This window comes from Terrapene carolina, unplaced genomic scaffold (genome assembly GCF_002925995.2).
Source record: "Terrapene carolina triunguis isolate 2854851 unplaced genomic scaffold, T_m_triunguis-2.0 Scaffold89, whole genome shotgun sequence".
Classification (NCBI taxonomy): domain Eukaryota; kingdom Metazoa; phylum Chordata; order Testudines; family Emydidae; genus Terrapene; species Terrapene triunguis.
Genome location: NW_020664440.1, coordinates 33,709,216 through 33,721,952, shown reverse-complemented (window position 1 = coordinate 33,721,952; position 12,737 = coordinate 33,709,216). Strand labels below are relative to the sequence as shown.

The following is a 12,737-nucleotide window of genomic DNA, read 5'->3' as shown; positions in this document are numbered from 1 at the left end:
ACCCGGGATCTTGTTACAGATGATGCTGGCCCCCAGAGCCACCACAGAGGAAAAACCCCTGGAATGAGAGAAGAAGGGGAAAGACTCAGAACAAATAAAATTAGCACAGCAGCTTTCAGAGCCAATCGATTCCTGAGGCGGCAGCGTTCTTACAGGCGCTTTCAGAGGGAGGCATCTTCTCACTTCAAAGCATGTTCTCTGCCTTGAAAGCGCTTTCAACCTAGGATCTTCACATTCACGTTGTGACATTACCTTAGTAACCTTTCCCCGGAGCAAGCGGTTTTCAGGCCGCTTTGTGTCAGGCTATAGACTGGTGTAAAGGCGATAAAGGGGCTGAACCCCTGCAAAGGACAGAGAGAGCCCCATCCTCTGTAACCCTGCTCAGGTATTCACGTGGCACCGTGCGTTTAAAACCCTCCCCCGACTGTTGGCTAATGCCACGGGTAGGTTGTGGCACATACTCCAGCAAAACAAAAACATTATTTTACTCCACCAGCCCCTGGCCAAGACCAACCCAACTTTTTGCTGGGCTTGTTGCCTCCCCAGCCCGTATCTTGCGGAGCCTGGGGATAATAATAGAATAATGACGTTTAAAGGAAAGATTGGGTCAATTTCACGGACATCAGAGCCTCGCCCTTCCGCCCCCCCCCCATCACTTTTTTTTTCTGTCTATAATTAAAAGAGAGATAAAGAGCGCGTGGGCTTTTGCCAAAACGTGACCCAACTTCCTGATTCATAAATTAGAGCGCATGCAACTCCAGCGCCCAGAACAAGCACACACACACACTCCAAGGGCTGGGGTTTTCATTATTATTGTCATCGTCATCGTTTGATTAATTTATTAAATTAGTGCAGTTGGGGAAAATAAAGCGGCCCCTCCCCTCTGATCCTGGGCTGCAGCCCACTCCCTGCCCTTGCAGAATAAGGCCTATGATTTGGGTGAGGTGTAATGCTAAAGATGCTGCTGATCTCCAGGTGAGAGGAGAGGGTTTGGCTCTGGATAGCCGGAGCGCTGGCGTGTATTTTATTTCCCATTGCTTTTAATAAATAAAAGCGCCCACTTTGACCAGTCCAGCAGCTAATGACAGAGTGACCCATGGCTGCCCTGCGAGATCGCTGTTGCGCGCTCAGAAGACAGGCGCGGGTCCTTATCCCCCTCAGCAACAGTCCAAGTAGTTTGCACCTGGGAAGAGAGGAGATGGTTTCCCCAGAGGTCCCGGGGAAGGAAGGGGTAGGGAGCCGGCGGCCTCTCTCGCTGGTGCTCGCTCTCCTGAACGGCTGACAAATGTCCTTTCAAATTCCATTGAAGCGATACTCGCCATGCATGTGAAAGCAGAGTTTGGTTTGATTTCAGGGGATACGGTAGGTACAGAAAGAGCATAAAAATAACCCCAGCACATTGCCATTCCAGTCATGCTTCCGGCACATCACCAATGACTTTCCCATTCCCCAGCTCTACACTATACACCAAGAATTCAGTTAAAGGCAATAGCATTTCTGCTCTGTCTTTTTTTAAAAAAAAAATAACAACAGTCTTCCAAACTTTCCCAGTTAAATATTAACAGGTCTGGACAGGATAGGCAGAGAGAAATCGTTTGTGGTTTTTTTAAAAGTTACTTACCCAATTTTGATATATACAATCCCTAGGCTCAGAAAGATATGGAAAATCCAACGCCTTGTTTTCCTGTTCATATTCCTTGTTTGCTGATTTTCAGATCACCATGCAAAATGATGCCGCTAATGCTATTCGTGCTGGTTAATTTCTCGTTGCCTCAGACAGTGCAGCTCCGGGTCAAGGTAGTGCAGACAAAACAGACAAACCCTCTTGTGATCTGAACAGGCAGTGTGTGTTTGTAAATCCCAAGAGACAAACACCATATCCCTCAGCTGGGTCTCTCTCTCACTCACTCACCCACCCTGTGTCTGTGTGTGTGTGTGTCTCTCTCTCTCTCTTTTTTCTTTTTATTCCGGATTTGTATGCCTGTCACACGTAATACTTTAGTGCTGGGAATGTATAGGCTGCAGTGATCTCTCTCTGCACGCAGCAGCTCTGGATCTCCCCTCAGGTTCAATGTTACTATCTATCTCTTCTTTTTTTCTCTCTCGCTCTTCTTCAGCTACTTGGGCGTGTTCTCCAAAGGAGGGAGTTGTCCAGCCGGGAGGTGGGGGGTGAAGGGGGAGAAGGGAATAAGAAAGCACAAACAGACCACCTGCTTGTAAAGAAGCGCCACCGATTCTCCTAAGCGGAAGGTGGGTTTCTGCAGTCCTTCCTTAAGTCAAGGATCGGGGAAAGGAGCATAGACTCTACTGAATGACAGTCCCAACTAGAACGAGTGTAACAGGTTAATTTCCTTATGAGACACCGCAGTAAATATGCTTGTGAAGATACGCAGAAACCCCCAAAGGTGTGCAAACCTCCTGACGCTTTAGTATGCTAGGCTACACCGATCTGCGTTGCTTTAATCTTTCTCTAGGATGATCCGTTTTCCCTTCTGTTTTCTCTTCACCAGCTCAGTGTTTAGGGTTTTCCAAGCTTTCTTCCCCCTCCCCCCTCACTCTTCCCTCGTTGATGGGTGGTTTGTGCCCTGTCAGGGAGGGAAGGGGGATCTGAAGTTTTATGTGGGGATAGTTGTCCTGTTTTGCTCTGTGGGGTGAACGTACCGGCTGGTTTTATGTGTTTGCCACCAGCCCAAATGCTCCTCCCCTCTTTCTGCCTATCCACTTCTTAATTTTTTCATCTCACTTCCCTGCACCCCCGTCCCCCCGATTTCCGAGTCAGGATTAACAAATGATCACTGAGATAAAGCCTCTCCCAGCAGCAGCAGCATCCCCGTCAGTCAGGGGAATGGCAGAGGCTGCTTAGGAAAGAGAACTCTTTCTGTGTTCAGCACCACTGAGCGAAGTCCTCAGCCCAGGACAATTTAGATCGTATCTACTTGTATTAAAGGAAGGCTAGACTACCAGACAACAGCCCAGGGAGAAAAAGCTCATTGTTGCCTAAATACTTTGTCGGTTGCCCTTTCCACTTATTTTTTGATTGATGTATTTAATGACAAAGATGGGGGCATTTAGCTGCTCGCCCGGTGGCAGTCAAGTGTCCTGCTAGGGGCTCTTTGTGTCAAAGCCGAAAGGATGGTTTCGGATCAGGTATCATTGGGCATTAGCCTACTAGCTGTCCCCCGTCAGGAGAACGTGTATAGCAAGGAGCTACTGGACATCATCAGTACAATGCTTTTAAGAGAAAGCAATTCTATACAAACTGGCTGAAGCATTTACCACTTATACCTAGTCTGCTTTCCTTTCACGTTCTTAACCTTGTTTGTTGCCTGGTTGCTAGCGAACCTCATCGGTTTTGCAGTATATGTGCCTATTCCCATAGCTGTGGTTCTTGATTACCTACTTACAGTTGTTTGTCAGGTTTTTTGGGGGGGGGGCTGATTTTGCTGCTTAAAACATAGTGAGCAGGAGCCTTTAACAATGCTCACTTGTTGGAGAGGGTTTTGTGCGGTCATGGGATTGCGGGAATTAACGCGGATATGGTGACTATTTTTTATCCACTTAAAATATATCAGACAGGGAGGGTTACCTAAATGATAACAGGGGTGTGGTGCTGGAATTGTTCTGCTCATAGTATTTTTCTGAAAACAAAAAACAATGACAGGGCTTCATGATTTGTACTAGAAAGTTGATTTGAAATAACTTAGTAAGTTTGAAAAACTAGGAATGGAAAAGCAATTTACAAACGTTCTATTAATTCACTGATCTTGTAAGACCCAGTTGGTGGCTGGGCACTTGTACTCAAGGCAATATGAGCTGTTTATTACTGCAAAAATCCACACTTAAATCCTGAAGTGTTTGCTTATTGAACTGGGTGGCTCTACCCCACGAAGATTCCCCAGATAGGTGTGAGATTTTAACCCTTTGGCGTTAACACAAAAACAAATCATTATTCTGAGCTGTGTTCACCATCATTTTTGTGTATACGTGTGTACTGTGAGGGTGGGTCTCCTTTCTGTGTGTTTTGATGTAACCAAAGTTTCATTTTTATATCAAGTTTCTTTGGCAACTGTTCCCTTAGGCATATATTTAGCCTGGTTCAGACTGCGTGAGGTGGATGACCATCTCTGCACCTTGTGATCAAAACAAAATAAAATGTGGGGGGGAAACCACATGTGCAAACTTTGCACACACAGGAGAGAGAGAGAATATTTGAAGCACGGCTGAACCACAGATTTGTTCTGATAATACCTAGAGAGGAGACAAGGTAAGTTTTCTTTGTAAACGCACCATCTAGTGGAAGAAAATGGGTCCTGCATCTAGCACTAAATGTTAACATCAGTATATGAGAGAAAATTATGAGTAAATCCCGCGGGGGATTTGACTTTGGTCTAAACTAAAATGTTCTGCTTTTAAAAAAACGTGCGGAATCCAGAATTCAGGTAAGATAGAAACTTTGTGGTGGTGTTTTAAATCACTTATTAAAGTGTTGGCAATCTAGTTTGCACTGCACAAGACAGCTAAATTTTCAAAAACGGGAGTCACAATTTAGTACTTTACGGTCAACATCCAGCAGCTCCCATTGAAGTCAGTGGGAGCTCAGCACTTCTAAAAATCAGGCCACTTTTATTTAGATACCTAATTGTGGATTTGGGAGGTTAATTTTGGGCACTTGGGTTTGAACTTTTTGGCCATGTTCCCTGCCCAAGGCATTTACAGTCTCAGATGGAAAACGTTTTAAGGTATGACTACAACCTACACTAGGTCATAAAGTTACCCAACACCATGTCCAGAGCAGTATTACACATGTTCTATATTGCATAATGTATTTTCCAAGCACCTCAAAGGGCATATTTCTTAGACACAAGGCAGTAAATAAACGTTGATTTTAGATACTAATGATAAACTATTAATTATAATGATTCCTCCTGTGGGAAAACCCATGGAAAAGGGTGAAATCCATGAAAAGGCATGAAGAAAAGTGTTGTTCCTATCTGCACTGCATCATTCCCTCAGATCAGCATGGCTTATCAACTTGTGTTGTTTCTCCCAGTGAGCCCTCCTTCTGGATATCATGCTGGAAAATACATGTAACACCATCTACTGCCATATGGATCAGCTGTGGAAGAGGGGGACAATAGCATGCTGAGCACTTTGGCTAGCATGGTGTCCTGAACATAGACACCCTCAGAACTGATTGCATTTGTGCTCAAATGGGCCCCTGGAGAGTACATAAACAGCCTATTTGGACTGTGTAGGACAGTGTTGCACAGAGGAGCATTTTCACGTGAATGTGTTTCACACCTAAGTTACATTGGTTTAGTAGGGAAGCATATGCATTATCTGTGTTTTCCAGACCCCCAATTTTACACTGTGCAGAAGTTCTGCAGATGTTAGAAAGATAAGTTGTGTTTCCAACCTATCTGCATTTCCAAAGTACCTATCACCATAGCATATGCTTTGCCTGTACCAAATTAGGGCAGGGACCATATTTTTATGTGTTTGTACAGCACCTAGCACAATGGGGTTCTGATCCATGACTGTGGGGCTTCTAGTCATTACTGCCATAATAATACAGAGAAATCAATGGGATTTGAGGAGTTTCTACCCAGGGATCTTGGCCTTATAAGAGTGGGAGGCCATAAACCTGGCCACTAAGTGCCCTATAAACCTCCCTCAAGGAGGCCAGACTGTGACAGACTTAAACTGCAGCTCCAAGCCTCCGATATGACATCCCAAGACTTTTTTTCACAATACTGTTATTTAACTTTTGGTTTTTATCTCTTACTACTTTGCTGTCATCCAGTGTTGTAGCCATATCAGTCCCAGAATACTGGAGAGAGAATGCAGGTGAGGTAATATCTTTTATTGGACCAGCCTTTGTTGGAGAGAGAGACAAGCTTTTGAGCTTACAGAGAGCTCTTCTTCTTCTGTCTTGCTGTCATGTGATTAAATGGTTTTTTATTCACTTTAATCAGGTGCACAATGTACTCCTGTTTCTGTACTTTTTGGAATTCCAGACCTTGCATAGTTTTCTGTATATTGTTGCTCCTCAGCCAAGTGGTGGTAGACTTTGGAGCCTTTCAGTTTTGTTTCCCATTGGAAAAGAAATCAGTGATGCAGAGCCTGGGTATTTTTTTAGTGTAACTTGTTTTATTTACACTATATTCAACAGTCATTGAACAGATGTGATCACAAACAGCAGGAAGGCAGTCCCCTCTTTCCGGAATCTCAGCCCAAACACCAGTACCTGGTTCCCTGAGCTAATTTCTGCCCTAAGAAATTGACTAGTGAAAGATATTAACACAGAGAACAAACTCCCTTGCTGCTTGCCACAGCCCCCCTAAAAGAATATGTATAACAAAATTAACAACAATGCAGCATTTCATCAAAAATTCAACACTGTTCACACACTGAGAGAATTCTTGAGACTGTGTAATAGTGCCATCTGGTGACTCCTGCCCAACAGTTTTCGTTGCATGTATATATATGACAGTATCATATATTTCCTATGGGTTGCTGCTTCCACCCAAGCAAGTTTTAAATGACATTTCAAATTAAGTGCTGCATTAACAATAATACTGATGTTTCTAATGATGCTATAAAACAATAGTTCTCTTACCCACACTTTTGCTTGAACTCCACATATAATGGGAACAGGCTGTGTGGAAGGTTACACCCAGTCTAGAGTGCTGAGATCTTGACCGCCTTAGTTGTTATAAATTCAGAAATGTACGTTGGCTGTTGAGACCAAACTCATCTCTAAACACTGAAGAAATAAAAGAGTAATTTAAAATGCCCACTCCAGATTCAATTCATGTTCCCTGCTCTCTTCTAATTTGATATGCAAAATAAGATATTTAGATTAAATAAGATAAAATGTAATCCCTGTTTCTTTCTTTGTTGTCTCTGATCCTGAACCCAGAAACACTTGATTTTCCCAGCTGATCTGAGTAGCATGAAAAACTCTAGGTCAGCTGTTTGGTATCTGACGAAGTTACAGTCTAGGTTAAGACTAAGCACACTGTTGTCTCCTTATGGTTCAACACCACAGCAAAAGCATGAAGCACAAAGCCCTCCTCAGAAAGTGGAGTCAAATTGCTTACTGTGCTGTTAACTTTCTCTTATTCTGTTGGTTCACATGATATTTACTTTGTGCTGAGGTGTGTATATAGTGATCCTTTGCAGAGTGTAATGTGTGAGGACAGGGTATCTGGCTTGGTGAGGTGTCTGATAGCGTATTAGTCCTAAATTGCTCTATAGACCTTCCCAACAGTCTCTGGAGCCTAATCTAGACTTCTCACTTGTTTTGCCTAGCCTATAATGTGTCTATATGGACCATTTTCCTTTATAGTGTGTCTATTAGATAGCATTTAAACACTATACAATAAAACCAGTACAACTCATTAAAATAAAAAAAATTGCAGCCCTCTGAAATACAACATTGATCACAACAGAAAACTGTGGTACAAGGGCAAAACTTATGGACTTCAGGAAAATTAACACAAAAACAAGGCAAAAAAGGGACTAGCAAATATACCAAAGCGATGTGAGAACAAAGGAGGGAGCCTAGAAACCAGCAAGGCCTAACACAACCAAAATATAAGTGGGCCTTAAAAGTAGCCAACAAGGAAGCTCAGAACGCATGGTTCACTGGGGGAGCATTCTCAAGATTAAAATCCTGAACAGAGACTATTAATCTAAGCATGGTGCAACCCTGATAGAATCTAGAGCCACTGAGCCAGCCTGCCTCAGATTGTTGCCTTCCACCTTGCTACTGTTTCAATCAATAGCTTTTTTTAACCAACACTAAGGCTGTAAATTTTGTCATTTGGTCTTCTGGAAACAAGTGGAAATCTCAGAGGAGCCAAACCAGCAGGACTGTGTTCTGCTGATTTGATAATTTAGAAAAAAGACTTCACTATGCCTAGCCCAATGGGGTCCATGATGAGGCCTTCTAGGTGCTATGATAATACAAATAATAAATAAATAATAGTACTAACATATGCACCTATTCTGTAAGATAATACTTTGCTGGGTATTGGGCTGCATGGTGAGGTGGGTAAACTCCATTTTGCCATTATTCAAAAGCTTGTCTCTCTCACCAACAGAAGTGGGTCCAATAAAAGATATTCACTCACCCACCTTGTCTCTCCATTATTCCCATATGGCAGATGAAGAGACCTGATGCTCAGAGAGGCAAAGTGTTCTATCCAAAGCCATAGGGTGAGTTGACATGTAGAATTAGGATTGGAATTTGTGAGTTCCTGACTCTCAGCCCTCTCTTCAGACCAACAGCCAGGGCCAATCAGAGGTGGGGCCAGGAGGGCCATATGGCCTGGGCCTCAAGCTCAAAGGGGGCCTCAAATTTAGACACTTGTTAATGTTTTGGCATTTGATAAGTTTCGCAACTTGTTTTTATGCACATTCCTATCGGACCAAAATGTGACACACTCTCTCAGCTTAGAGCTGCAAATTTAAGCAAATAAGAGATGTGATTTGGTAAAAGGCACAATTTTTTTTGTTAACATGTAAATTTTGTCATATTAAAGAGTTAAAAATGTTCATAAATATTTTAAAAAAATATCGGTTCTGATGGCTCAAGATTAGACTGTGATGAACGTGTCCGCTCAGATTAGCTGATTATATAAACAAACCACTACCAGTGACTGGTGCTGGATCAAGTGCATGTTGAAAGGTAGAGAATTGTTATATTTTAGTGTCTTTATAGTTTTACGTCTAGTTGACTAAGGAATTATTTATGTGTGAGAATTCCTCATTATTATCTTCATATGGTAACTAAAAGAGGTGACTGGTTGGTTGGTTGAGCCCTAGCTTGGTAGCTTGGCCATCATCATAGGCTTTCGTAGTCTATAGGCCTAGATTCAAGGTGAAAATTTGTGAGGACAATCTTGTACAGTGAGTTTCGTGAGGACACACATTTGAAATTTCTGGACATTATCTCTCTCTCTGTATCCGTGGCTGTGTTTACTATATATATGTCATCCCTTTGTCTTCAGCTCAGCCTGTTATATTATACCTTGCGTGCTTGAGTTTTGATTCAGTGATAAGGATAATAACATGTCAAAATGAAACAGTCAGTGTTCTTAATTAGTATTCCTTCATTTTAAGTCTTTTCAGAATTTGTGTACCATTCAGCATTTATGTACATGTTACAGTAGAAGATTTCAAGTGTAGATAAGCTACTTATTTACAGCAGAATATTTCAAGTGTGGATAGGCTACATATTGACCAGATAGATCACTATGAAGAGGAGATTTGAAAGTGGTGCAAGCAAGAGATGGCGAAAACAACTCAGTGAAGCAGCAGCTAAGAGCTCAAAGCCAATAACTTCATTGCTCAAGCCACTGGAAAACACACCTTACCCAACAAACAATGCTACAGATAATGAAAACTCCGGAACTGCAACAGTTGATATTTCAATGCCAATACCTGAACATGAGGACAGTAGTCAAGAAGGATATTTGCCAACAGTAACAGATGCAGCAAAAGATCCTCTGTACGATCAAGAAATTCAACAGCAACAGGAAGATGTAGATCTTACACAGCAAGAGCAATTCATGAGTACTACAGGTTTGACTGTGACTGACATTGGAATTATTGACAAGAGCAATGCTGCCCAAATGCAATCTTTTCTTCAAATTAGTTGTTTTGAAATTCCAAGTAACATTCCATGAGATGCTGATAACCATGCTTTCTCTACTCATCTGCTGACAAAAACTCTTCCAAATGGTGAGACCTGCACAAGAAACTGGTTATGCTGGAGTACGGAAAAACAATCTCTGTACTGTGCACCCAGGGCCGCCCAGAGGGGGGGCAAGTGGGGCAATTTGCCCCAGGCCCCGGGCCCCGCAGGAGCCCTGCGAGCCCTAGCCCGGCGGCGGTCTGGGTCTTCAGCAGCCCCGCAAGCCCAGCCCGGTGGCGATCCGGGTCTTCAGCGGCCCCACAGGGGCCCCGCGAGCCCTAGCCCGGCAGCGGTCTGGGTCTTCAGTGGCCCCGCGAGCCCTGGCCCGGAAGCGGTCAGTGCTGCTGAAGACGCAGAGCGACTGAAGGGCCCCCCGCCGCCAAAATGCTGCCAAAGACCTGGACCGCCACCGGGTGAGTACAAGCGCCGCAGCTCCCCCGCTTTGCCCCGGGCCCCCTGAATCCTCTGGGCAGCTCTGTGAGCACCCTGCTTCATTCTGAACAAAAGTGCTGCAAATGCATCAATTCTCTCTGATTAATCAGGATGGAGCATCAACAGAGGTTGGAGGAAGTTGAAAGACCGAATACCATCACATGAAAGTTCAACGTCACACAAAGAAAACTATGTTGCATGGAAATCAGCCAGTAGGGCAGCATCAGCTAAAAGTTCAGTTGAGAACTTACTCTTGACTGAACTCTCTACAGAAACTAATAACTGGAAAAAACTTCTTGAGCGCATCCTGAATGTCATCCTTTTTCTTTCTGAGCCGGGATTGGCTTTCTCTGGTTCCAATCAACGTATTGATAATCGTGCAAATGGAAAATTTCTAGGCATAGTTGAGCTCTTCAGCAAATATGACCCACTTTTATCAGAGCATGTTAAACGTGTTCGAGAATTGAAAGAGTGTCAAATGCGCATGCAAGTCCATTATCTCTCCACATGCATACAAAACGAGTTTATTGAGCTATGTGGTTCATTCGTACAAAGAAAAATTCTCGATGAGATTTGAAATGCCAAGTATTTTTCAATCATTGTTGATGCCACTCCAGATTGTTCTCACAAAGAACAGACTACAATGGTTATTCGATATGTTAAGATTGTAAACAGCTCAAAATTTTCAATTGAAGAAAGGTTTATTTTGTTTGATAATTTCACAAGAAAAACTGGGAAAGAAATGGCTGCTCGAGTACTAACAATTCTAGAAGGTTTTAAGCTAGATTTTCAAGTCTGCATTGGTCAAGCCTATGACAATGGGATCTAATATGGCTGGGAAGTACAAAGGTTTACAAGCAGTTCTGCTTGAGCATAATTCAAACTGTATTTTCTCCAGCTGTGGAAACCACACACTAAACCTTGTAGGTGTTGACTGTGCTGAATCATGCAAGGAGGCAATTACTTACTTTGGAACTGTTCAGCAAATGTACAATCTCTTCAGTAGCAGTCCACAAAGGTGGGAAATTCTGAAGCAATATCTTCCTGTTTCACTGCATGGGATGTCCAAAACTAAATGGTCTGCACGGATTGATGGTGTTCAACCATATGCGCAGCATTTGAATTCAGTGAGAAAGGCTTTAAATGAGCTTGAATCTCTCAATCTCACTGCACAGGCTCGAACTAAACTTCAGTCTATTCAGAAGTACATGTCGAAATTTGAATGCATTCTGATGTCATCTTTGTGGATGAAGCTACTTACAATGATCCACCAAACTAATCTGGTAATTGAAGCATGCAATGCTACACTTGATGTTGAGAGGGATAACATTGAAAGTCTTATCAATGACATTCAACAGATTCATGAACAATGGGATGCGATCCTGACTGAGTCCAAATTAGTAGCACAGAATATTGGCATTTCATCTGAGTTCTCCACCAATCGCAACTTACCTACTGAATCCGATGCTGAGCTTCTTCCTTTTCATCATTGACACTGTGACTAATTTGTACCCTTTTTCGGTTTCTTTGGCAGTTCAACAGACTGAGTAATGAAGATCTACTTTCTGCAGCTGAACAATTTCAGCAACAGTACAACAAAGAAATCTCAAAAGATCTCAGTGACGAGGTCATCTTCCTCAAATGAATATATTCCACAAACTTTAAATTGGATTGCAAGCCAAAGGAATTGCTTCAAGAAATACTTGAACTTGGACTCTCTGGGGTGTTTCCTAATATCACAATTGCATTGTGTATTTTTGTCAATTTGCCTGAATCAGTGGCTTCAGGTGAATGCCCCTTCAATGTGTTGAAGCAAATAAAGAACTATCATCGTTCAACTATGGGACAAGAGCGTTTGTATGGGTTTGCCATGCTTAATACACCTCTACCACGATATAACGCGACCCAATATAACATGAATTCGGATAAAAGGCGGTAAAGCAGTGCTCCGGAGGGGCGGGGCTACACACTCCGGTGGATCAAAGCAAGTTCAATATAACGTGGTTTCACCTATAACGCGGTAAGATTTTTTGGCTCCCGAAGACAGTGTTATCGAGGTAGAGGTGTATCAACTGTGATATTGCACAAAAGCTATATTTTTCCTCAATAATTAGTGCATTTGCACAGAAAAAGGCTAGAAAAGCATTTGTTAAATAAAAAAATATTCAAATTATGTCTCACTCTTTTTGGTACCTTATTTTGTTTTCATGTGTTGTCATTTTTTATTTTTATTATGGCTAGGGGCCTCAAAAGCTGGAAGTGGCCTGGGCCTCTCTGGACTTCTGAGAGGACCTGCCAACAGCCTTCATCTTTCTCGCAAGATGTTCACAATTCTGAGAAAGCGTATGTTCTGGGGAAGTGGGAACAGTTTTTTCCAGATCTGATACATTCACTGTCATCATATGCTAATCAAAGAATGCATTTCCATCTCTTTATTTAGCAGCGACAACTTTCTCCTGAACAAAGACAAGGCCCAAGTTATACCCTCGAATCATTTATCATTTGTTTCCACAATTGTGTTTTCTATTAATTTTCTATCTGGGTTGCTTTTAGGGTTTAGGTGATGCAGTGAGTTAATACGCTAGCAGATCAGCTCTGAAAC

General features: G+C 42.6%; 1 protein-coding gene across 1 annotated transcript in view; it reads right to left on the bottom strand.

The window, feature by feature from the left end:
• LOC112112749 (protein Wnt-7a) overlaps positions 1-1,692 on the bottom strand; it is a 50,205-nt gene extending 48,513 nt beyond the window's left edge. Inside the window, exons 1-2 of the mRNA XM_029911203.1 lie at positions 1,622-1,692; positions 3-58 (exon numbers count right to left, since the gene is read on the bottom strand). Of these exons, the coding sequence (XP_029767063.1) occupies positions 3-58; positions 1,622-1,692 (127 nt within the window). The remainder of the gene's footprint in view (positions 1-2; positions 59-1,621) is intronic.
• Between the last annotated feature and the right edge of the window lie 11,045 nt (positions 1,693-12,737).